General features: G+C 42.6%; 1 protein-coding gene across 1 annotated transcript in view; it reads left to right on the plus strand.

The window, feature by feature from the left end:
* Positions 1-27,265, plus strand: part of ASB12 (ankyrin repeat and SOCS box containing 12) — a 39,436-nt gene extending 12,171 nt beyond the window's left edge. Inside the window, exons 3-5 of the mRNA XM_082263253.1 lie at positions 5,293-5,425; positions 19,902-20,689; positions 27,029-27,265. Of these exons, the coding sequence (XP_082119379.1) occupies positions 5,293-5,425; positions 19,902-20,689; positions 27,029-27,165 (1,058 nt within the window). The 3' untranslated portion in view covers positions 27,166-27,265. The remainder of the gene's footprint in view (positions 1-5,292; positions 5,426-19,901; positions 20,690-27,028) is intronic.
* The last annotated feature ends 594 nt before the right edge of the window (positions 27,266-27,859 follow it).

A 27,859-nucleotide genomic window follows, 5' to 3' on the forward strand; every position in this document is an offset into this window, starting at 1 on the left:
GATGGGAATTTCTACATTTCTAAGAGTGTGTGTAGTTTTTGTTCCAGAAATTGCAATAATTCCAATACTGAATGTTAAAAGCAAACAAAATGTTTAAATTACGTTTGAATGGCATTTTTAAGCCATCAAGTGTACTGATGAGAATTTTAATATAAATGTTCATTCAAAAATCGACTAGTGTCTGGCCAGATTTTGTACATCGTGCTTCAGTTGAGATTAGGTTCATTCTGTTCATGGAGCTAAGTCCACATTCTGTGATTCAACTGTGAGATACCCAAAAGTATAGTGGGCAGTTGAAGGATGAGTTGGTTTAATGGAAAGTAGGGTCAGGGTTATTTCATAACTTTGTTGGTTAGAAGTCATCTTGATGTACTGTCTGGGCCTAGGATCCATAGAGACATAGATGTAGATTTGAAGGCTTAAAACTAGCTGAAAACACTATATGTCTATGCAGCTATGAATCACGTGGTTTCCCAGAATGATGACCAGGTACAATGGATAACATGAGCATCTACTAAATTCTGTAATTATCTGCAACCACCGTAAAACTCTAAAAAACTGAAAAAGTTAAGGCCTTAGTTTTGAAAGAGTATTCCCAATATTGCATTCACCTGTACGGTGTTGTCACCATAGCCTAACTAGAATACAGAGAAAAATAAAGGTCCCTGTATCAAGGACAGGGGAGGAAAGAGGCTAGTTTTATGACAAAAAATTTAAAAGAAATTAAGGTACAAAATTTAAGTAATTTTATTTGATCAATTAATTAATTTTTGATAAAAAAAAATGTTATCAGGGTTTTATTTTCCCTGAATAGGGAAATACACAGAACCACATCCACAGTGCATGTCTTGCAGGCTGACATAAAAATGAAAAACAAGACAACCTAAAACAAAAATTAACAAAAACCGTCCGGATGCCAAGTGCACACAGGATACTACCGTGACTATGCGCCATATATTATTACCAAAGGAAAGTGCAAAAGGTAGTTTTCCTGTGTGTGAACCCCTTGGGAGCTTGAGCTGAGGGGAGAAATGGATGATGCCGCTAGAAGACCAGAATACAACATTGTATTCTGTGGGGGGGTTGTAGTGGTCCCTATTGTTGCTGCAAGTCCATTAGATGCTCCTGTGGTCCCTTGTTGAGGAAACAAGAGGACTGATTAGACTAAGGGAATTCCCTAGATGCTGTATTGGGAGTTTCTATATTGGACTGGAATTCATGGAACCGGAGTCCATGATAAAGATCCCCCTTGAGGAAGATCTCAGTTACCCGAGTGGGTCATCTGCTCCTGAAAGTATGGAGGTGTGGGATATACAGATAAAAGTTGTGCAGATCTCTGCTGGTGAGTGTTGGATCCATGTGAGACAATGCACCTGGGCCAATGGTTGGAATCTCTCAGGTGATCCTAAAGTCCATAAGTGTGTATTGCACTGGCCATCCCTTGGCACTGCTTAGACAACTTCTAGGGGAGTGGTGTCACTGGTGTCAGGAATCTTCGATAAGCTAGGGGTCCTATGTTATAGATAGCAGTAGCTTAAGCATATATCCAGGGCACATTTTGGCTTAGGGGGTATGTATACATTTCAATCAAGGCTGTATTAGCGAGTGTACTTTAACCATCTTGTGATGCCAACTGCTAGATGATCCCAACCAGTGGTGTGTGTTCAAACTCCTGCTGTTTAAGCTTCTTTCTGTTGTTCCAAAGTTGTGCTGTATAAACTCCTGCTACTTCCCCTGAACGATTCATGCTTTGCTCACTGGCTAGTCCGTCCTTCCTGCATAGCTTGCCAACCCTGCTGAGAGTGGCGTCTCAGGTGTTGATGACGTCAATGCATTTCACAATACAGTTGCGCAGCTTCGTCCGCAACAAAGTGATACAGACCTTTCATTGACTGGAATTCATTTTTCATTAGCAAAAACAAACTAACAATATGGAGAGAAATTCTTTAGCTGGTTGTATTTACTGCTGATGGATGTAGGGCTGCCACCTAATCCCTTTAAAACCAAGCACATACTAATTACACAGGTTCTGGCATAGCTCCCAACTGTCCCTGATTTCGAGTGACTGTCCCTAATTTGTCCCTCATTTTGGTCTATAGTTGTAAAAAAAATGCACTATTTATCTTTTAAAAAGTGTTTCTCAGTGATAAACCTTTCATCCCATTTCTAAATTGTGGCATTTGTAAATTTAAAAAGCCAATCTAAAGGAAAAGTAGTGGTAAAAAAAAGCACTTGTAGGTTTAACTAATCTGTGCTTGTGTGTGTAATTCTCCTTTAAATGGGTGTGGCAGGGGGTGTGTCCATAGCCTACATTATTTTTGCTAATAGGTGTCCCTCGTTTTCATCTCAAAAAGTTAGGAGGTATGGGTTCGTTGGGAGGTATGGGTTCTGGGGCTAATTTAATGCAGGTAAGGCACTAAGTGGATTTAATGACCACCTTATTTAGCCACAGAACCTGGGTAATTAATATGTGTTTGGTTTAAAGGGATGAGGTGGCAACCCTGGATGGATGGCCCTGACACAGGAACTTGCAGCTTCAATCCAGGACTTTTCACTGTCATTTAATTTTGTGTTTTTTTTTATTGCTTGTGGTTCTAACAATCTATTTGCTTTCAAAGGTCAGCTTTTATTCATCTAGTTAAAACCCTTTTCTCCAAAGGAAAAAAAATATTTCTGTAAATGCTTAAGTGATGGTTGGAATTAGATTTTAGTTTGTTGGTCACTTATCTAAAGTCCATCTAAATCTACTAGTCCTAGGTATGTAAATGGCCTACACCATTATTTAAGGTTAGTCAAAGCTTTGCAGTTTGTTTATATCTACAGATGCCCCTTATCTGCATCGGCAGTTTTTTTTGGTAAAGGTGAACTTTGCCTTTAAGCACTACTGCAATGCTGTATTTTGGCCTAGGCCAACAAGGCCCAGGCCTAGGGCAGCACTTTGCAGGGGGGCAGCAAAAAAAGCCACCCCCCACCACCTGAGACTCTGTTGGCCACTGGTTGCTAGAACCACCTCTCTCACCCCCTCTCTCTCACTCACCCCCCCTTTCTCACTCTCTCACCCCTCCTCTCTCTCTCCCTCCCTCTCACCTCCCTCTCTTTTTCTCACCCCCTCTCTCTCTCTATCATCCCCCTCTCTCTCTCACTCTCATCTCCATCTCTCATCCCCCCTCTCACCCCCCCTCACTCTCTCTCTCATCCCCACTCTCTCTCGCTCGCTCTCTCATCCCCCCTCTCTCTCTCTCGCTCATCCCCCTCTCTCTCTCTCGCTCATCCCCCCTGTTGCTCTCTCATCCCCCCTCTCTCTCTCTCTTCGATTACCCCCTCTCTCATCCCCCACTCTCTCTCTCACCCCCCCTCACTTTCCCTCCCTCACCCAACCCCTCTCTCTCTCTCCCTCCCTACCTCACCCAACCCCTCTCTCTCTCTCTCTTTCATCCCCCTCTTTCTCTCCCTCACCCACCCTCGCTCTCCCACCCCCTCTCACCCCCCCTCTGGTGAGATCTCAGGGGTTCATGCTGGGACTTGTAGTCCTTCCATTTTGGAGGAAGACACATCCGTTAAAAAAGGAGTGGGGAAAATTTACATGGGGGGGGGGGGGGGGCGCCCAATTTTAGTTTTGCCTAGGGCAGCACAAAACCAAAATACACCACTGCACTACTGTGCTGTTATATATGCTTTTGACAGGTGACCTGGCCACCAGTGTGCCAGACAATCACTGAAAGATATTGGTAGCCAAGTATTCTGGTAAGTGGGCCACACCTGTAATTTGGACACAAGACCAGTGCAGGACAGTACCAGAGCAGTCAGTGGGGGATTGGGGGGAGATCAGTGTAGTAGAAGGGGATGCAGATATGTGAGCTTTAGTCAGAAAATTAGGTCCTGCTAGATCACTTCAGGCTGGCCCCTTTTGAAGGTATATTTAGGTGCCTATACTGTTTAAAATCCACTAATACACTGTCTCACCCTGCTCTGCACATGCTCAGTTGTTCTCTATTTTTACGCATTTTTAGGCAGTGCTGAATTTGTAGAGGCCAATCTGCTGACAGCCTTAAAGCAGAATTCCTCCCATCCTTTACAGCTAAAGAAACTGCTTCTGTTTGATCTGCAACTGCCATGGTGCTGAACATGTAATACGTTTTGACAACAGCCATTTGATGGTTTGACAGTTTGGTTGAGAACACAAGCAAATGTGACAGTTAACAATCCCGGCATTCCAGGAACGTAACTGTTTTTTAAACCATTAAGTTGATGGGTTTAGTTCCACTTTATGATTTACTGCTGTTCAGGGGCTTTGGGCTTCAGCAAAATGGCAACCTCCAGCAAGAATAACCAGAAACAATGCTGAAGGCAATTTTCAACACATACTAATTTTGGTAGCATAATTATTAGTGTTGCACTGATACCATTTTTTTTTAACAGTGATAAAACCAATACTTGTGCTCAAACACTCACTGATACCGATTACTGATACCTTTATTGTAGCGCTTTGAGCTAATACAAATGTAATGGGCTCAAATTGCACAGCAAAGAATCACATGCGATTTGAACATGAATGCGGTGTGATTATTGTATGAATCTCAAGTGGTTTCTGGCACCTATTCTGTGTGAACCCACGCTGAAGTCACTTTGACAAACTTGGGTTCACACAGGAGCGCTGGGGAAACCGCATGTTATTTGGACAGGAATCACACCACATTCCTGTTCAAATTACGTGTGATTCTTTGCAGTGCAATTAGAGCCAAATCATTTTTTATGGGCTCAAATGGTTTCAGTTATCCCAGCCTTTGCACGAGTACAAGTACTTATGCAAATGCTTAGTATCAGCATGGATACCGGTATTGGTGTAACCCTAATAATTATTCATGTGAAATTTATGTTCCTTGCCAAAGAACATTATTTTATCAAGTTGTTATGTGTAAAGTTCTACTTTAAGGGCCAAGGAGCTTGTGAGATAATAGGAGCAGAGCAGAAGGAGCTTGGAGGTTATGTCATCAGCATGATGACATGGGTTCTGGAACCTTCAGGTAGCCACACAATCAAACGAATGGAATTATATGTTGAAAAACACTGCGCTAAATTAATATAAGGAGTGAAGCTGCTCACACTACATTTGACAGAACACTGTACAAAAATTAATACTTTACTTACTTTTTATTACTACTACTGTTTTTAGAATACCTGACTGGCAACAAAGCCACTTACAGTCTATTTTCCCTGCATGCATTTTAGGGACATTATTTCTACCAAATTGTACCTTTAAATGCAGAACTAATGTTTGCAATCTCTTTACAGTGCACCCAAAGTCTTTGATGTCACAGTGTCGCCTGACCATCCTGAAGTTGCTGAGACAAGCAGGAAAAACCCATCTTCTTGACCAACTGGGGATTCCTCAAACTTTGATCAAATATCTCATGCACCAGACATGATGGAATGCCGTAATGGCAGAAACACCAATGAAAATTAGACTTGAAGAGTTAGCAGGTCATAATTTGTCATTATGCAGAGAATTTAAACGTGGAACTGCATAATTAGCATTCTAAATTGTGTGGTTTGGTTGGACATGTCCATAGAGAAGGTGGATGTAATAAAAGATCTGCTGCACAATACATTCATATCTACTATCTCACTATGAGTGCTGGGTGGTTGGTCGTCAAAGTGGCCAATCATTAAGTACATGTGCTGCTACTTGGTATAAAAGGAAGTGAGCCATATGCATTCTGGAAGTTCCAAGTTTCACTTCTCACTTCCAGAAGCTGGATGGAGTAGCGATGGAGAGGTACAGTATGTGAGGCTTTTAAAGGTAGAAAATATTCCTATTGCTTTTCCCTGCTTTGGAAAAGTACACCTTAAAGTATGCTTCAGCTTAGATCTTGGTTGTATCTAAATAAAGCCACATTAACGATGTGTGAAATGACTCACCCATTTAAAAGATGCCACTTACTGGCTGGTAGACAACCTTATTGTGCATGTTTTAGAGTTTGTATTTTTTAATTCATAATTAAATGAAACCCATCATGAGAAAAATATGTGAACTGTCATTGCTAACCTCCTTTTTAAAATGCTAGTTGCTTGGTTGTCTCTCGCACAATACTTTCTGAGTCTCTGACCTGGTATAGGCACACCTCCTAACTTTGCAACCTAAGAATGAGGGGCACCCTGGGATGGAGAAGATATGTGGAATTCTCTGTGCAGTTCTGAAAATCTTTGTGACAAAAAATATTGGCCGTGGCTTAAGAAGCATGGTTAAAAACATACATACGGTATATACTGTACCCCTTCTGCAGTGTTTGTACCCACATCACACTAGATATCTACTGTTCTATGAGTGAGAGTCTCACTAACATCAAAGGACCAAATAAAATAAATCCTGCCACATGTGTATGCACAGATTTTGAGTGCAGTGTATGTCCTACTATACATATGCCCACAGATACAGCCAGGTCCTGAGGCAGGGGGTGCTGGGGTGGGGCGCGCTCCCTCAGATTTCAGTTGTGCCCCCCAGGTCTCTGAGAGTACATCCACAGATCCATGAGACAGGGGAGAGTTGATGTAGAGGGTTACTCTAATTGGGACATTTGATGTAAGAGTCACTCTGTTGGGGCAGGTAATATAAGGGGGGCTATACACGTGCCCCCAGATACAGCCAGGTCCTGAGACAGGGGGTGCTGGGGTGAGCTGCTCTCCCTCAGATTTCAGTCATACCCCCCAGTTCTCTGAGAGTACATCCAAAGATCCATGAGACAGGGGAGAGTTGATGTTGAGGATTACTCTAATTGGGACATTTGATGTAAGAGTCACTTTGTTGGGGCAGGTAATATAAGGGGGCACTCTGATGGGGGCAATTGATGTAAGGGGGCACTGTGATGAGGGCAATTGATGTAAGGGGGCACTGTGATGAGGGCAATTGATGAAAGAGGGCACTGTGATGGGGCAATTGGTGTAAGGAGGCACTCTAATGGGGGAAATTGATGTAAGTGGCACTCTGATGGGGACAATTGGTGTAGGGGGCACTCGGATGGGGCCACCTGAAGTAATGGAGCACTCTGATGGGGACACTTGAATGAGGACCCTGATATAAGGAAAGGCTCTGAAGATGGAGCTAATGTGTCAGGGACCATGAACCAGGCAGAGACCGAAAATGCAGTTAAAATCACACCTTTAATGTAATAGTTTAATAAAAATACAGATCAGGAACGTAAACAGAAACAGAAGCCAAAACGGGTAATCAGACAAGCGGGAATCGGGAAGCCAGGAGTCAGCATTGTCAAAAGCCAAAGATCGGGATTAGGAACCAGAAGAAACGTCAGCCAGGTAAAGTCATAACAGGAACATAGCAGAGACACACTGGAGATGTTGTCAAGGCGAAGGCATGGAGGCAATGATCAAGACAGTTTAAATAGCAAAAAGGGGCTGGCTGTAGGCTGAACTAATGTGGCAGATATTGGTAACCAGATGAGTCACAATGAGTGGCTGGTAATTAACTGACAGCTGAGCAGCCTTGAGCACTGAGAAGAGAGCTGCTAGAAGCCCTGCCCTGACAGTACCCCCTACTCAATGACCTCTCCCCCTCGGAGGGGCACCAGGCATGAGCAGAAAACATCTATGGAAAGCACAGAGAAGGGCAGGAGTCGGTTCACTCCTGAACCATCTCTGCAATGCCTGTCAGGCATTACATCCAGATTGACTTGTGGTTCAGAAGCACACTGATTGAAATATTGGTGCCCAGCATCTGTTACACTGTTGGCATTATGTCCCTGATTTTTTTTCTTTTTTACTGCATCCCCATATCCTGGGCTGAACAACACTATTGCCAATAGTAAAAGAACTGTTTGAAATTAGTAAAACTGTGCTCCCTTCCCCCTGTCTATCCCTGCTTTTTTTAGAAAACAATATAAAGTGCAGCGCTAATAAAACATTATATATAAATAACCATATATAATGAAGTGAAAAACAAACATAAAAAGTCCCAAGTGATATGAACATAAATTCAGCATAAATTATCAGTCCCAAGTGTCGATGGTGAAAAAGGAAGTGTCCAAAATGCAGTACGTCATTACAGTGCACGTGGAATCCCAACACCCACAGGGAGTATTATATGCACTCACCAGAGGTACAGGACCCAAAATATAATATAGTACTTGGGTCAAAACAGCTTGGATGGTGTATGGTGGTTATCCAGACCGGTGTGATGTCATTGGGTCTTCCAGTTTAGCTTTATGGCAGGTATATACACAAGGGAGGCTCCAATTCAGAGATGATCTTGAAAATAAACCAAAAAGGAGCAGAACATAGTGTAATACCGCTAAAATGTATTGATAAAAAGTAAAGCAAATACACTTACAGACATCCCATGAATAACAAATCAAGAGTACATGGATAGGGTGTCCATGGCTTGGCCTTGACGTGTTTCAGCAGATATGCCTTTCTCAAAAGGCCAAGGCCTGGAAAAACTGCTACACAAATAAGAAAATAAAAAAAAATGGAATTTTGACTTACCGTAAAAGCCTTTTCTCTTAGATTCATTGACAGACGCAGTCCTCTGATGCGTATCAGTAGGGACGTCCCAAAGCAGTATCCAAATGAGGGGTGGGAACAGCAGAACCGAGAAAAAACAGTCCCCAAGGCCAACCAGGCAACACAGGACTCATCAGAACAACCAGATGAGGTCCACCTGAAACAAACAGAAAAACACCAACAAGGAAGCCAAGGGGCCCCCTAAACCGCAGCCTGCAAAACCTTGCGGCCAAAGGAGACATCCGCATCATATCCACCTAATAAAATTTGGAAAAGGTGTGAACGGATGACCAGGTCGCCGCCTAGCACACCTGAAGCACAGACGCCTGATGGTGAAAAGTCCAGGAAGCACTGAGTCCCCGAGTAGAGTGCGCCTTGACAGGGAAAGGTGGAACCTGACCCTTAATGGAATAAGCCTGCACCACTGTCTGTCTGATCCATCTGGAAATAGTCGCAGCAGACACAGGCAGCCCTTTCTTCGGGCTATCCGTGAGCACAAAGAGCGAGTCAGACTTGCGAAAAGGATCTGGTAGATGCCAAATTCACCCTTATTGCCCGAACAACATCCAGGGTATGCAGAGCAAATTCCTTAGGATGTTTAGGCTTAGAGCACAAGGAAAGTAACACAATAGCCTAATTCAAGTGAAAACTGGAAACCACCTTCGGCAGGAAAGATGGATCCGGCCGAAGTACCACCTTGCCCTTGTGAACCCCCAGATAGGGGGAAACGTCAGGACCGCCAGCTCCGACACCCTGCGCGCAGAAGTGATAGTCACAAAGAAAGCCACCTTCTGAGACAAGGTAAGCAGGGGAACCTCCTGAATATTCTCAAAGGGAAACCTCTGGAGCACCAACAGCCCCAAATTAAGGTCCCAAGGTGGTAGCGGAGGTCGCACTGGAGGTACCAAGTGCCGCACCCCTGGATGAAGCTACGCACCAGGGAATGGGCGGCCAATGGCCTCTGGAAGACAATAGCCAGGGCCGAGACCTGACCCTTGATAGTACTCAAGGCCAACTTTTGATCAAATCCCCGTTGAAGGAAAGCCAAGATCCGAGCCACCGAATAGGAGCGAGGGTGGGTTCCAAGGGATAAATCGTCGTTTCTGCACACCCCGCCCTCTAAAGACGACCTCCACCCGGGACACAAAAGCTTCCAGGACCGCTGAAATCGCATCAGTGGACAGTTGAGATCCAGAGGGCCCTGCCAGCTCCGTGAGGGGACCAGGTGGGGACACATGGCCTGAGGAGTCCATGTTGCGCTAATAGAACCCACCAGCAAACTTTGAAAAAAATGACAGAAATTATTATTTTTTTTTTTGTATGAAAAAGGAACATCCACACAGCGCTAAAGCGCCCCTCGGAGGTCAGGCCCGAGCTAAGGACACCCCCCCCCCCCCAGCGACTCACTGTCCTTGGAATGCAGCAATCTGATCAAGGAGGTCTGCACGTGTCAGCGGCGGCTCAGAAAAAGAAAGTGAGCCAGGAACTTCCCAGGCTGAAGAGAGGGGCCCCTCCCACCGAAAAACACCTCCAGGCACACCCACGGGCCTTCCCAGCAAAAAATCCACCGCAAAATGGCCGAGGCCCTCCCCCGCACCATCAACTGAGTGCCGTGAACGGCGCACCCCCCTGGCCCCCCATGCGGCCTGCACACAAGGCCCCAGCAGACCCAAAACAGTCCCCCACGCCGGATGGGGGTCACAACAGGGCAAAGGGAAACCCAGGAGTGTGAGGGTCCGACCATCCCAGAGAGAGGGCCCGCGTCCACCCCAAAATCCACCAGGGAAGGGGGGGGGAACATTTACTAGCCATACCGGGAACACACGCAGTCGCCATCTCATAACAGGACCTCACGCCAAAGAAGTAGGGGGGCTGTCGGCCAAATAGGAACGCTGTGACTTAAGCCTAGACCCTATCGTGTGTGTCCTGGCAAAATGTTTAACCCGCGAGGCCAGTCCCCGTCCAGTGGGACTATCTCGCGGCCAGCCCAGCGCAGAGCTAAGGCCTGCACGCGCTTGATGGCCAGACTGGGGTGACCACTGGATATAGTGATCCAGCTTGTCGCCTAGCCTGGCAGAGTTGCTTGAATATCTCAGGAAAAATGTTCCGGAGAAAAAAAGACTAGCTAAAAAAAAATCTACATTAAAAAATTACTTCTATGCCAGGACCAAAGATCCCAGCAAGGAACTAGGTCCTTACTCCTGACTAGGCAGATTAAAATTGACATCCTATGCAGGAAGCAAGAGGGTTAACCCAAGGGACTGCCCATAGGCGTAGCCAGAAATTCTTTCTGCCTAGTGTCCTACTCCTGTAGGGGGCGGTATTACCCTACTGATATGCATCAGAGGACTGCGTCCGTCAATGAACGATAGAGAAACTCTGTTTTTATTAGATATCCTATTTTAGGCCCCATGACCATCCTTCTCTGTGCAGGGGCAGTAGGGCTGAAGAGGAAAGGGATGGTGGATGTCCTGCAGCCAGGAATCAGGCTCTGCACGTTCTACTGCACACTGTGAAAAGCTCATAGTGTGCAGTGAAATCAGAGTAAGCATTTTTAGTACAGGGGAGAGCAATGTACAACTGTGCAAGACTGAAGGCAAGAATGTATAAAGCTTGTCTGAGCTTTCAGAAAGCAGGGGGGGGAGCTAAGGTTAAACTCTGCAGAGCTGATTGGGGGGGGACACACCCCCTTTCACACAGCACAGAGGAACAGAGCCGAAGCTGTCAATCACAGACTGTGTGTTGGAGCTCCCTCTCCATCACCTTTTTTATCTCTTGGTGTCAGAAAAACCTGTTAGCAGTGACACATGCTGTTAGCAGAGGAACGAGGCAGTAGATAGAGATGACACTCAGTGCTCTGGAATAAGACAAGCACACACTATAGAGTAAAGCTGCATGATTATTGTTAAAAAATTGTGATACCTGTACATATATCAGACTGATCCAAGTGTTTTGATTGTGTTTATTATACATGAATTGACATTTCATAGGTTGTACTTTGTTAATTTCTGGTGTATAGCAATAAAATGTTTCCATTGCTCATATTTCCCAGTGTTTCTGGTTTCCACCTCATCTAAACTCCCAATCCTTTCCTCTATTCAAGCAATTAGGGATGGGGGCACATTTTTCTGTGCTCCATTTAAAGTCCCAATTTCTCGTTTCTTTCTTTTTTTTTGAGAAACATTGTATCATTTGGTCCTTTTAGTTTCAAGGGGTGAACTTTGTCTGCAAATGAGGGCAGTTTAACCTCTTAAAGGAATTGTAAAGTCTGAAGGTTTTTTTATCTTAATACATTCTTTGCATTAAAATAAAAATAATCTTCTGGGTTCTGGGTGTAGCAGCCCCCCAGCACCCCCTAATACTTACTTGAGGTTTTTCTCTGTCCAGCAATGTCCAGGAGTCTCTCGGCCAGCGGGTACTCTCCCTCCTCAATTGGCTGAGATACAGCCATGGTGTCATTGGCCCCCGCGGCTGTCAATCAAAATCAGTTAGCCAATTTGGAGAGAGAGGAAGTGGGGCCGAACGGCAGCTCTGTGTCTGAATGGACTCATGGAGCTGCAGTTCAGTGGTGCCCCCATAGCAAGCTGCTTGCTGTGGGGGCACTCCCCAGGAGGGAGGGGCTAGGAGCAGCGAAGAGGGACCCAAGAAGAGGAGGATCCGGGCCACTCTGTACAAAACCAACTGCACCGAGGAGATAAATATGACATGTTTGTTATTTATTTTTTTTAAAACGAGACTTTACAATCACTTTAACCACTTAAGCCCCGGAAGATTTTACCCCCTTCCTGACCAGGGGGTATTTTGCGATTCGGCTCTGCGTGATTTTAACGGACAATTGCGCGTTCGTGCGACGCCGTACCTAAACGAATTTGGCGTCCTTTTTTTCCCACAAACAGAGCTTTCTTTTGGTGGTATTTGATCACCTGTGCGATTTTTTGATCACGCGCTATAAACAAAAAAAGAGCGTCAATTTTGCAAAATTAGCAATATTTTTCACATTTTTTTATATGAAATTCCCCCCCAAAAAAATGTAAAAATCAAAATTGTTTAACATTTTCGGCCAATTTGTTTTATGCTACCTATGTTTGGTAAAAAAAAATCGCAAAAAGCGTATTTTGATTGGTTTGCGCAAAAGTTATCGCGTTTACTAACAAAGGGAAAGATTTTTGTCGTTTTTGTTTTTTTTTTTAACGCGTAATGGCGGCGATCTGCGATTTTTTTTTGCGGTACTGCGACATTGCGGCGGACAGATCGGACCCTTGACTGACATTTTTGACACTTTTGGGGTTACCAGTGACATTTCTACAGTAATCAGTGCTATACGTATGCACTGTTACTGTAAAAATACACTGGTAGTGAAGGGGTTAACTTTGAGAGGGAGGGGCTGTGTGTGTCCCTAGGGGTGTGCTTTCTACTGTGATTGGCTGTGGCTTCAGATGTATGAACCGTATGATCATCCTTCATACACCGGGGAGAATGACAGGCAGCTTGTGTTTACACAAGCTGCCTGACTTTCTCCCTCTCCCCCCGCCGATCGCAGAGTGACCGGCGGACATCGGGTCCGCTGGTCACACGCGCGGGGGGGTGCGTGACTGCGCGGGAGCAGGAGTGCGCCTCCGGGGGCGCGCGCTCGCTCCCTAGACCCTCACAGGCTAGCGACGTAGACCTACGTCGCTTTGCCTGTGAGGGGCTGACTGCCGACGTAGATCTGCGTTAGGCAGTCGGCAAGTGGTTAAAGACTAAGCCTTCTTCTAACACTTGTTGCTTACAAGGTAAAATCAGTATTTTTTGCTAGAAAATTACTTAGAACCCTCAAACATTATATGTATTTTTTTTTTAGCAGAGACCCTAGATCAGGGTTTCTCAACCAGGGTTCCGTGGAACCCTAGGGTTCCTCCTGAGGTCGTTCCTCCTGAGGGGTTCCTTGAGCAATGGGCAATTTCTGCCTCTCAGATAAGTTCCCAATGACACCATTGTTCTTTTTAGCTATCTATAAGCGGGTAATTCTTCCCAATGATGACAAGAGTAAGGAGCATTCTTCCCAGTGACTGTCACACTAAATGCACTTCAATGAATAAAAAAAAAAAAAACTAAACAGTAAAGTTTTTTGTATAATGTGAAAGATTTAAGCAAAAAACTGTGATTCTTGTTTTATCCACAATCAAGCAGCTCTACTATAGAGGGATATGCTTTGTTCATATTTTATGTCTGAGGTTTACAACCACTTTAACTGCTGGCAGACTTGTTAACTGCTGCTGCTGGCTAACTTCTCTGAGCATGTCAACATTCAGTCTGCCCTCACCTTTCTCCTGCAACTCCCTATTAGATAATAAGACCACCTGCTGCTTTGGAGAACCAACAGGCAGTTGAAGGTCCTCAACCACCTAGGAGACAGTCAAGATTTGTCTGTAACCCTCAGCCTTCTGTAACACTGTCCCCCTTGCTGCTGCTGTAGCTGCTTAGGCTCAATTCACACCTATACATGTTGCTTTTGAGCATTTCTTTAGTGCTTTTTGCTGTGCTTACATTTTTTTTACAGCGATTTTTCTGCGATTCTGTCGCGATTCACGTTTTTTATGCTTTCTTGGGGAAAATGTGTTGTTGGGCAGATTTAGAAATGCAAATCGCGGAAAAAATGCACTTTATGCTTTTCTGCAGCTTCTTCATTGAAGTCTATTGAACCAAAGAAAAAGCAAAAAAACACAGTTTTGTGTTTTAAAAAGTCCCTAACTCTTTCCAAAAACACAGAGGCACAAAAATGCATTGATGTGAACATGTTCCATAGGAACCCATGTTAAAGAAAATGTCCTGCATTTTTGCACAAAGCAAAAAAAAGCATTGGTGTGAATGGAGTCTTAGATGATGGTGCAATTGCTAGTATTACCAGAAAATTGCCAAGCCTAGCATTACCCATCGCTATTTAGATCAACATGACATTGCTGCAAGAGCTTAGTCCCACCAGCAATGTCTGTCAGGTTGCACAAGAACTTCAGCCTTCCGTCTGTATTAAAGTGGAAAATTATACATTTTTTTAGGACATTTAACATTGCCTTGAAAATGCCTATTTATCAATCTAACAGCAACAAACTAGATGCTTTAACTTTAAACAATTAATATTAGGCCCCCATTCATATGTACAAAGGATTTCTGGGCCCGGGAGTCACAGATGTTTTTGTACAGCTACAGGCAGCAATCTATACAAATCAGTGACAGGCTAACCGACACCACAGCTGTATGCACATCCAAGCATTTAAATCTGTACAGCGACAGATCAGCAGCCCTGGGCACAAACAATTTACACCCAGGACTACTAATACTGTATGTCACTAAACAGATGTAAAACCTTTCATCAATAGCTGTGACTTCGGGGCCCAGAAATACACTCCTTTGTATTAGGGATAGACCAACATGTTTTTTTCATTGGTCACAACGTATCGGTATCAGCCGATATGGGCTGATATTTTGTTCATTTAAAGTTTTGAAAAATAAAGACAATTTTTGACACAAGTCTTGTACTGAACATGTTATGTTATTTTGAACATACCGCTCCGTCCGGCACCCACTCCGTCTCTCACCCACTCCGTCTCTCACCCACTTGCCCTAAGTGACACCCGGATGATACCGCTCTGTCCAGCATACGATCTCGGAGGTCATGTGGTCACGCCCCGGGGTGAGAGACGGAGCGGTATTGAGTGGATGCCAAATGGAGTGGTATCACCCGGGTATCACTTACGGCAAGTGGGTGAGAGATACCGATCTGCCAGTAGATCTGCTAATGTGGAATTGCTTATATCTTTTGTACATATGTGAGTGGCATTTCAAGTGTGTATGTTTATTCAATAACATTTGTAAATGGAATTATGCTATGTGACATAATTTTAGCCCTACATGAGCAATATTTGGAATATCAGTAATATCAGCCAGTTCCGGGCCGATACAGATATATCGTAGGGCTGGGCGATATGGCTGAAAACTGTATCACGATATCAGTGTTTCATATCGGTCGATATCGATAATTATTGATATTTTTTATTACCCATTTAAAATAAGGACCAGGAGAAAAATGTTACATTTAAACATTTTTATTTTAAACTTAACCTTCCTCTGATCATAATCCCCTCAGTTCTTAAGACAATAAAATGTCAACACAACCATGTAAAACTCAAATAATTAAAATGTAAACATAAGTCTAAAGTCACAATGAACACTTAACAATTATCTTAACATTTAAGGTGCAAAATGAAAGAAAATGTAAGAAATACTTAATAAAGTGTAATAAACAAGTTTGTGTTATTACCAGTCTTGGCAGGTACGACGGTCTTGCATAACCTGCAGACGACATTGGTCTGACTACGGTCAGACTTATAATATCCAAAAAACTGCCATACTGGCGAGCTGACTTTTCCTCTTTTATTTACAATTTCCTCACTCGCTGCGGCACTCATTTTCTGCTTATCAATCGCCGGTTACTGAAGAGACAGAGACAAAGATATGGCGCAACCAAACATGACACTGTTACATGATTGGCTGTTAGCGTGTCACTCCCTATGTTGCTAGGTTACCAAAAGTGTGAGTGCCTTTGTTAATGCAACCAAACTTGCTTCGCGTCCTCTGTTTGCTTCCGACGAAGAAAAAAAAATATCGAACGTTTTATCGAACAATTTTTTTATTGATATCGATCACGTGTCTATCGCGATACATATCGTTATCGTTTTATCGCCCAGCCCTAATATATCGGCAAAAGTGAATATCGACCCTCCGATAATCGGCTTTGTCGATAATCAGTCGATCCCTAATTTGTATGATGTATGGCTCTCTATCACTGTGTGCGGGAAAACTGCTGTAAAAATATAGAAAATTGCTAGCCAGTATACAAATACTATTCTGAGTTATAGAACATGAAAAATAAAATTTCATGAACATTTTTAGTTATGAAGAAATGTTTCTTTACCCCCTAAAAATCTTGAAATAAAAATAGGACCAATCTTTTTCCTGCCATGGCACAACAATTATTATTATTATTTAGGATTTATATAGTGCCAACAGTTTTCACAGAGCTTTACTATCTAAAGGGAGACAATACAGTTGCAATAAAATAAAATACAAGAGGGTTAAGAGAGCCCTACTCATAAGAGCTTACAGTCTAATAGAGTTATTGTGATTATATTTGATCACATTTCCTTTATTGCAGACAATGTTTACTGCATTTCCTCATAATCCTAATAATGTACAATATATATATATATATATATATATATATATATATATATATATATTTTTTTTTTTTTATAGAAGTCCAGAAATCTCCTTCACAGATGAACCATAAGATCCAAAGTGTATCCTAGTCCATATACAGTATACTGAAACTTGTGAAAACAGAAAATGAATTATAAAATGGTCACAAGATGGCGTTGTACTCCCCTCATTCTTACAAGAATTTCCCTAACAGACTTTTGAGATGCAGGATTAGGAAAGTCAATCCACATCTAGTAATAGTGTCTATTAATAAAAGGTTTCTGAGAACAGATACACAAAAAGATAGAACAAATTACTCATGTTTCTCCTACATTCCACCCATCACTTTAGCTTTTACATCATAGTTAACCTTTAGTACAGAAATGTAAGGATAAAATTAACTATTTGGTTATTTTTAATTTTTCGTCAATGGAAATCCAATAGACTTCACTAAAGTAAAATTGATTTGGTGTGCTAATTATGTCTTCAAAATTGAAATTATTATAAATAAAAATGTGGTTGTGGTGACACAATCTTAAAGTGTATTTCCATTTGTTACTTGTTCTCATTGACATAACTTAACTTGAAGAGGGGGCTGGGGAGGTTAATGTCTACCATAATTACCCTGTCTGTACTGTACTGGCCAATCTCATTTTCAACTGTAATCTAGATTTGAACACTGTCCTAATAAAAGGTTAAAGATCTAGAAGCTGGACTTTTAGTTTGTACATTAAAGAGGGAAACTAAAACAGGGGAATTCATAAATGTGTCATAGAGACTTTTTAGAACTCTGTCAGGGTGCAGCTCTGAAAGTTCCAGTGCTTGCACCCAATTAATGTACCTGTTGCAGGCGATGGGTACATGAATCTGTCTGTGTTTGCACCAGACATCCCAACCTGCAAAAACGAATTTCAGGGAAGTGGCAACCTCATTTCAGGGAGGTGGCATTCTGCACCCTCCCCCTTCTTCCACCAATGTAGCACAACTAGATAATGATCAAATTAAATGGAATCAGTATACAGAGGTTTAAATCTTCTGAGGGATATTAAAGGAACACTCTAACCCCCATGACCACTTCAGTGATTTGAAGTGGTCATGGTGATAGGAGTCAGAAACACTTCACATGCTGGGATATTCACACGAATGCACTGCGGTTTAACTGCTGGCGGGTACTGCTGGCTGGTACTGCAGATGAGTACTGCTGGCTGGTACAGCTGGTGAGTACAGCTGGCTGGTACTGCTGGTGAGTACAGCTGGCTGGTACTGCTGGTGGGTACTGCTTCCTGTATCTCGGTCAGTCTCCTCACAGGCGGATTGCATATGATATCACTTTGCCTGTGACTCAGACTGTCATGATGGAGCATGAACTATACAGGAAGCATCAGCTCCATTCTGGCAGCTCAGCTGACAGCCGGGATATCGTGCAGCACTTGCGGGTGTCAGGGAGCTGTAGGCCACATGCGGGAGATTCCTGCACCTCGCAGGAGACTTGGGATGTCTGCTGCACTGTGCAGTTACTAGCCTGCCTCCTTCCCTCCCTTGCCACTGCGCCTGTCATACTGAGGCGGATGACTGAAGAGTTTTGTACTGGGGTGGGCAGAGCCTAATGGGGAACTGAGAGACTAAATCCCCATCAGGTCTTCTTCACTTTTGATACACTTTTGGCAGGAGTTGGCGGATTAATAAGTTAGTGCTCCATGGTTTTCACATCCTAGCAACAAGTCAGGACATGGAGAACTGGATGTTTTTTGACCAGGCTTCCAGGAGGGTCCAAATAGCTACAGGTATGACAATAAAATGAATAAACATTTTGCAAAACGGCACAGCTTTTTTAAATAGAATATAGGAAAAGATATAACTAGCATACGCTGTAGATACAGGTCCATAAATATTGGGACATTGACACAATTCTAATCTTTTTGTCTCTATACACCACCACAATGGATTTGAAATGAAACAAACAAGATGTGCTTTATTTGCAGACTTTCAGCTTTAATTTGAGGGTATTTACATCCAAATCAGGTGAACGGTGTAGGAATTACAACAGTTTGTATATGTGCCTCCCGCTTTTTAAAGGACCAAAAGTAATGGGGCAGATTAACAATCATAAATCAAACTTTCACTTTTTAATACTTGGTTGCAAATCCTTTGCAGTCAATTACAGCCTGAAGTCTGGAACGCAGACTCTATAGATACAGATATACTGTGAATAGTACAGTATAGACATAGGTATAAATAGAACACTGTATAGATACAGATATACTGTGAATAGTACACTGTATAGACGCAACTATAAATAGCACACTGTATAGACACAGGTATAAATAAAACACTGTATAGACACAGGTATAAATAAAACACTGTATAGACATAGGTATAAATAGCACACTGTATAGATGCAGCTATAAATAGCACACTGTACGGATACAGATATAACTAGCATACTGTGTAGATAACGACATAAGCCGTACACTATTATAAAAACATAGATACAGATACCAACATAGATGCAGATTCTGTATATAGATATAAATCGCAGGCTGTATATATAAAGATGTACATTAAATGGCACACAGACACCTTGCTTGGAGACGTTTTTACAAGCAGATCGATGACATGTGATCGTAACTCTGCCATCTAGCGGTGAATTGAGGGAAGTTGAAGAATGATGTAGGAAGCGGTCATGGATCTGGTGTGATACACTACCCTCGATATACTGTATTATAGTATAATATACAACGAGCATGTAGAAGACGTATTATGGAATGAGTGCAACCCGGCGATCTGACTCTCTCTCCCCCTTGTGTGTCATTGTAATACATCGGCTTGCCTTACTGTGTAGTAGCAATACATCGACTTGCCTCCAATGCTTGCCTTTGCCCCGCCCTTTCTGGGTTCTGATTGGTTTAGCCTGTTGTCAATCATAGTCAGGAGCAGGAAGTGCTGAGTTCAGTCCTGGCAGACATGATCCTCCCTTCTTGGTGACATTACACTAATGGATGGATGCAGCTTGGATAAAGCCTGAAGTTATATGAAGGCTTCAGGAACTCCCAGCTATTTGGAGAAGACCATGTCTGCTGTGCAGTAGAGGATTGTCTCCATAGGATTGCACTCCTCCTGGTTACTTAACAGCCATCTGATCCTAAATGTAGGTTGGAAATTGAAGTGTTTGGACTATTTCAGGCACCCCAAGGATTCTCCATGCTAAGATACAGAGGACTTGAGGATGATCATGTGGAAAGTCAGGAGCTCCATTTTGCTGTGTCAATGGACAACCCAGAACTCCTATCCATGTTGTTATCTAAGGAGAGATATAGGAAGTTTATAGACAGCAGGAGTGGTTGGGGTGTCCCCATGACCCCTCTGCGTTTGGCTGCTGCTAATGGCTTTGTGGAATGTCTGAACATCCTTCTGGCCAATGGCTCCGAGGTGGACAGCCTGGATGTGAAAGCCCAGACTCCCCTCTTTGCTGCTGTCAGCGCTGGCCATTATGAGTGTGTTAGAGCATTGCTAAAGGCGGGAGCCAATCCCCGGGGCAGCATCCACAATAACTGCACCCCTGTACTTACAGCAGCTAGAGACGGTAATGCCAAAATCCTTAAGGAACTTCTTAATTATGGAGCTGATGCCAACGTCAGAGCAAACCTGGCAAATCCAAGCTGTACTGGACCTCTATACCTTGCGGCGGTGTACGGCCACTTGGAGTGTTTCAGGAGTCTTCTTCTTCATGGTGCTGATCCAAATTACAATTGTCCAGACCTCCAACTTATCCAAAACATGAAGCGTCCACAGTCTGTGCTTGAGATATGTTTGAAGCACCGATGTGAGCCAGAATTTGTGAAACTACTTATTGATGTTGGTGCTGACTTGTATTTACCCAATGTGCATGCCGTGTCGTTGGCAGACAGTCCGTCATTAAAACTTATCGAGAGGGAAAAAGGTAAAGGTCATTTTTATCCAGAGTAAGGATGGAAATTCATTGGCTGATACAGCAATCCAAAGACAATTTGCAAAGTATGATAATTCAGTCAGCATTCAGATTAGGTTAACCAGTTAAAGTGGTAGTAAAGTCCCATTGGATACTTATACCTACAGGTAAGCTTATAATAAAGCTTGAAAATAATACAAAGAGTAGGGAATATCCACAGGACTTCCCTACTCCACAGGATCAATTATTTATGTAGTCCACTTTACCACCAGTATGGTGTTGATTAACGTACCCAGACATAAAAATATAACTGGGAAGGCTTCCAAAAAAAAAGTAGGTACTATAGGTAATACTATTTGTTTGACTTGTTCAAAAATACTTTATTTCAGAACGTTAGACAGTATACATAACTCACGAAATGATTGATTACTACCACCCATCACCAGCGAAGTTAAAAAATGACAATGTTGTCATACATAAATAAGCGTCTGGACTCCAAACAGACTTAAATATAAAGGCTCAACCAGAATACTTCCATACTTTATTTACCTTTTTTGAGCTTTTTTGTTAGGTAAAAAATAATTTAGGTAATAAATACTACTATATCATTTTTAAAAAGCGCTAAGTATTACTCTGTACATTTTTGTATTTATTTTTGCTCTTAGGCCCCTTTCTCATGGGGCGGATCCGTTCCGTTGATCCATGCTGATCAGGCGGATGACAGGTCCGTCTGCTCACTGTGCAGAGACGGACCTGTCAGAGTCCCACTCTCCTCTATGGGGAGATTGGATAAGAACAGACAGCATGTCTGTTTTCATCTGATGCCATCCAATCCGACCCTCTTGACGGATGCGAACGTATCACCATCCGACTGTTTTAGGACGGACGGGTGTCAGCGGACACATCTCCACTTACATCCGCCTCTCCATAGAGTAGAATGGGTGGCCCGATCAGGTCCGTCTTAAAAAACAGACAGGCGGATCTGATCGGTCGAATCATGTGAAAGGGGCTCAAGGCTTGGTTCACTGCCCATTCACAGAAAACAATCTATTGTGGGAGAGTTGTAATATGTGCAATATGAATAGAAGAGAGGTCCAGAAGGGGTTAGGTGAGCAGTGCAATTTTTCTCAGTAGCTGCCACTGCTTTTAACCACTTTACCACTGGAGGATTTTCCTGCTTTACGTCTAGGCCACTTTATGCAACTTGACACTGTGCGTCTTTAACTGACAATTGCGCGGTCATGCAACACCGTACCCAAACCAAATTTACGTCCTTTTTTTCCCCACAAACAGAGATTTCTTTTGGTGGTATTTGATCACCTCTGCGCTTTTCATTTTTTGCGATATTAATAAAAAAAAGCGAAAATTTTGCAAAAAAATCGACATTTTCTACTTTGACAGTTAAAAAATATCCAATATATTCAATTTTTGTCATATATTTTAGGCCAAAATGTAATTAGCTACATGTCTTTGACAAAAAAAATTCTCAATGAGCGTATTTTTAACCGCTTTAAGACCGGAAGATTTTACCCCATTCCTGACCAGGCCATATTTTGCGATTCGGCGCTGCGTTACTTTAACGGACAATTGCACGGTCGTGCGACACTGTACCCAAATTAAATTTATGTCCTTTTTTTCCCCACAAATAGAGCTTTCTTTTGGTGGAATTTTGCGCTATAAATAAAAAAAGCGCGACAATTTTGAAAAAATAACAATATTTTTCACATTTTTTTATATGAAATCCCCCCCCCCCCCCAAAAAAAATGTAAAAATCAAAATTTTTTAACATTTTAGGCCAATTTGTTTTCTGCTACATATGTTTGGTAGAAAAAATCGCAATAAGCATATTTTGATTGGTTTGCACAAAAGTTATCGCAGCTACTAACTACGGGAAAGATTTATGTCATTTTTATTGGTTTTTTTTTCAACTAGTAATGGCGGCGATCTGCGTTTTTTTTTTTTGCGGGACTGCGACATTGCGGCGGACAGATCGGACTCCTAACTGAAATTTTTTACACCTTTGGGGGTACCAGTGACATTACTACAGTAATCAGTGCTATAAATATGCACTGTTACTGTAATAATGACACTGGCAGGGAAGGGGTTAACTTTATTGGTGATCAAGGGGTTAAATGTATGCCTGGTGCTTACTGACGTGTGTGGGGGGAGGGGATTTAGTGACACAGGCACAGATCGTAGGTTCAGCTGTGCTGAATCCGGTAATCTGTCCCTGCCTGTCACATAGGAGATCCGCCCGCTTTGTTTACACAAGCGGGCGGATTTCCTCACTCGATCCCCGACGATCGGGGAAGAGCGGTGGTGATCACCGCCTCTCCTCCCCTGGCCCGACTCCCGTTGTGTCTGAATACAGCGGGAGAGAGCCTCCGGGGAGGAGTCTAGCGATGTAGATCTACGTCGCTGGACGATAACGAGCCACTTTGCCGCAGTACCAGCTCAGTGAGCGGTTGGCAAGTGGTTAATCCTTACAATGCCAGAAAATGGTGGCCCTGTATGAAGGGTTGTTTTTTTTTTTTTAAAGCAGCTATGTGCAAGTAATGGGATACACAGCAATACACATAACTAATATATTTAAAAAAATAAAAAAAAATTCAGCTTTAAATTATGCCAGAATGTAATTCTCAGCTGCTGGTGTGACAGAGAATGTCAGGCACAAATTCAATGTAAAAAAAATAACATTTATTTAAAAATAAGTGAACAACATAAATGTAAACGCACCTCCAATAAACCAAACTGTGTAAAACAAACCAGATCATCAAAGGAATGGTAACACACAATGCCCAACAGCCTAAATCAAATATATACAGCAAATAGGGAATGCAAGCCTAATCGTAATAAAGCCAGGGTCATACATGGGAGATCAAGCAGAGGGAGCTGGGAGCAGGACAGGACAGGAAGATGGTAACAGGAGACGGCGAGAGCAGGAGGGAATGGATCAGGCCGCAGGGTCGGGATCAGGGTCCAGGAACAGGAAACAGGATGCAAGCTACTGGAACACAGGTTAGAGGCACATGGAGACAACATCAAGGTAACATGAGAAGGACAGACAGGACTTAAATATACTTCCTGCAACGAGCATCAGGTGATGACCAATGATATGAGCTTCTGGCTGCTGAGAGATACCAGTAGGTGAGCCCTTTCCTGACAGTAATGTATGTAATGAAAGTGATTGACCTGAGGGTCCTTAGTGACTGCAAGTGCTGTACGTGTAGCTTGGCTTGGCCTTTATCTTCTTTTGCCAGTCTGAAAGTATAAGCTTCAATGATATGCCAAATTATTCACCATTTATATCTGCTAATTTCAATGTAATTACCCACCTTACCATGGTATGCATGTTCTTTCTAGATTTTCTTATAGAAAATCTCTTTTAGCTGTGGGCCGGCTCATACCTTTAGCTAGGCTAAGGACAGTAAGCCCAAAAGAAAATGTTGTCCTTTCTTTTACATTTTAAAGGCCTAAGAAAGGTGGGAGCACCACTAAAACATATATCTACCAAGTGAATTGCTAGGGTTCTGTGTAATGATATTCCCAGCTATGGCCCTATATGTGCCTATTCTATAGGAAGGGATAGCCCTTGTAGACTTAGGGATCTATTTAAAATAAAATTTACACAGCTTTTACCCACTGTTAATACAATTTTCTAATTGAATTTATTGGAAATTGAGTAAATCTTTAAGTGAGTGAAATTAATGAATTTTGAAAATATTGGTCAATGGATCCAGTCACATGGCCAGAGCGGCATTGAATAATTGCAATATGGATTACTCGTAATATAAAATTGAATCAAATGACAGCATTACCCACCCCATTATATCTGCATTTGTTGTCCTTTGCATGAAGTGAAAAATACTTCTCAAAAATTCCAAACATCTAGGTTTCTTAAATTTGCCCTAACCTGTAAATACTTAGACAGCATATGAAGATTTTGACACATGCTAGTTTTTAGTTGTCATACACTGTCATTTGTTTTCAATACCATCTAGTTAATAAAATGGAGTGAGCTATGGTGATCAGCAGAACTATCAAATCCACAAATCCCATACTGTACCAGGTGTTAACCATGCAGCTATATGCAAATAAATGTGATTTCTAAACTACCATGCTGCAGTGCACAGTACCTGGAGAGCCAGTCATCAGACTAAAGCGCTATCACCTTGATCTTGTCCAATTCATATGCAAATACTGGCTTTTAGAAAACTTTTTTTTGGTGGGGTTGAAGCAGTGGATTAAGAAAGTACAGACAAGTAACATCAAGCAGCTGTCACAGTAAATTGATATCTCCATAGTCTTTTGTTGGAGACTGAAGTGGTGGATCAGGAGAGTTCAGAAAAAGTAATATTTGGCACAGATCATTTCGTTATACTAAGAATATAATCACTTTAATCATATACATTTACAGTATTCAGATTCAGAACACTTTATTAATCCAGAAAGGGAAATGATTAGGTTACAATTACATTCAACAAGCTGCGCTTAGCAACTTATGGCACTTTTCCACTGCAAGTACCGGCTCGGCTCCACTCGGCCCTGCTTGGCTCTGTTTGGCTTTCCACTTCATGATACCGCATGGTACTGTGTTGGAACGGTTTGGTACGGTTTGGTACGGTTTGCTTTTCCACTAAAGTAAAGTGGGTGGGATAACAACGATTCTCTGACCAATCAGTGGCTAGTAGTGACATACAGTCAAGGCTGCATGCAAAGGATTGTGGGATATGGTACCGGTATGGTCCTCTTGGAACCACAACTGAGGTGGTACTGTTTAAGTGAGCCGTACCGTTCCGTTCCATGTAGTGGAAAAGCGCCGCCGTACCGTACCGGACCGTTCCAACACCATGCCATGTGGTACCATGCAGTGGAAAAGCACAAAAGCGAGCCGAACCGTTCGGTTCCATGCAGTGGAAAAGTGCCATTAGTCTACCATGGTCCTAAGGCCCACCCAGCACTAATAGTACCGATGTGCACTACGCTTAGGGTCTGGAAACAGGTATCAGCGAGGGTCAGTGACCCTGACACGGTTTCACCACATGCCCTGATATGAGGGAATCCCCAGTTGCCGCACTTCCAGTCCATTCCGGATCCTGGTTTGTGGCACAGATACAACATTACTAAGCTCCAGCATATTATGGCTGACGGTAGGTTACTCCCCTTTCCGATGCTTAGATCCAAGTTTAGGCTCCCGTCCTCTTTGTTGTTCTGCTATCTGCAATTAAAACATGCGGCTCAGTCACAGTTTTCCGACAGATGTTACTATGGCCCCCAATATGGTGGAGCGCTTCCTTGTTACCAGAAATGCTGATCGAATTGTGTCCTCATTATATCTTAGGATAGCAAGCAGGGATAGGGGTCGGAGTGTTAGGCTATTTTCTATCATGAAAAGTGATGTCCCCACACTATAGTCTGAGGATTGGGAGGAGGGACTACACTGCTACGTACCTAGGATGATCTCGGCGAGAGATTTATTCAGTTGAAATTTCTTCACAAGGCGTATTACACTCCGCAGAGGGTTGCTAAGATATACCCTGCTTGCTCTGATGCATGTCCCAGGGCATGCAGCCAGGTGGGCACCTGTATACATATGGTATGGTCCTGCCCATGTATACAAGATTACTGGTGGCCAGTGGTGGATGAAATGCATGGTATGGGGGTTCTCTCTATGGTCCTTGAGCCACGAGTGATTCTACTGGGACTTTGTGATGCAATTTCTCCCAGCACCCACATGCAACTATTTGTATCTTACCTCCTGTTCTATGCACGAAAAATGATCTTGCTTAAACGGAAGTCGGCCGAAACATGAATTAAACATGAATTTGCTGACAAATGCTATACTGAATTGGTTAAGCTTTGCTTAGGTCGATGATGAACTGTAGCTGTACCCTGACTGCTCTAGTATTCACTGTGACATGAACTGAGTACTGTGTCATTGTATTGTGTTGTACCTGTTGTTGAAGATAAATAAAAACGTTTCTGTTAAAAAAACAATTACATTCAACAAAGAAAACACAAGATCACAATAACAAACCGAATAAGACACCATGACACAATAAAATTTACCAATAACAGCAATTAGTACCAAATAAAACTAAATTAAAACTATACTCTAATAAATGTCCATACTAATGGAATACAACATAGAATAAATAACACAGATTGAAAAATAACAGAAAATGAAACTACCAAAATGCAAATAGTACACCACTTTCTCTAGCAATACCCAAAATCCTAATTAACCGAATACCGACATACTATAAAAAAGACATAACAAATACGTATTATTGTTTTTGTCAAAAAATATGCTAAATACTATTATTTAATTTTTTTTTCTTTGTTTTTCAGGCCACCCAAGGTCCCTTATGTCCCAATGCCGTGTGACAATACGAAGACTGCTTAAGCAAATGGGAAAACTACATCTGATTGATCAGCTGGAGATCCCTAATAGCATAGTGGGCTACTTACAGCACCACAACAGTTAATGTCAAAGACATGACCTAGACACACTGTATGTAGTCAAAGGGTGCAACACAAGTGAATCAAGAGAACATTTTGCTACTGATCTAATGCAGCTCAGCCCTCCCTTAAAGTGGTTGTAAACCCACTTTAGAGACTTTTACCTATAGGTAAGCCTATATTAAGGCTTACCTATAGGTGCTATAAATATCTCCTAAAAATGCACCGTTAGGAGATATTTACAGTGCATGCAGCCGATGACGTCATCCGTGCATCCGCTCTGAAGGAACGGCCACCCGTGCCGTGAACGGCGGCTCCCTCGCGAATGCGCAGGAGTGATGTAATCGCGCCTCTGTCCATTCAGATGGCCGGAGGAAGCGAACAAGGAAGCAGGATGGCAAAACATGTCAGCCGTCCTGTTGCTGAGTGGGCAGCACTGTGGGGGCTTCGTTTTAAGGTAAGTATTTCATAATGAGCTAGTATGCGATGTATACTAGCTCATTATGCCTTTGTCTTTACAGGTTTTTTTTTTCTCATTCTTTTTTCAGAGGGTTTACTTCCTCTTTAACCAGTGTCAGAAAGCAGTGACCTAAAAGCTTATAGCTTGTAAATGATGTGATGTTTTTTAAAAAGGTTGCCTTCTTCCTATAGGGTGGATAAAACTTTTGTGGCAAGGTTTACTCTCTCGGTGGATGCTTCTATGAGTTGGGTATTAGGTTT

Source organism: Pelophylax lessonae (genome assembly GCF_965119305.1).
Source record: "Pelophylax lessonae genome assembly, chromosome: 7".
Classification (NCBI taxonomy): domain Eukaryota; kingdom Metazoa; phylum Chordata; class Amphibia; order Anura; family Ranidae; genus Pelophylax; species Pelophylax lessonae.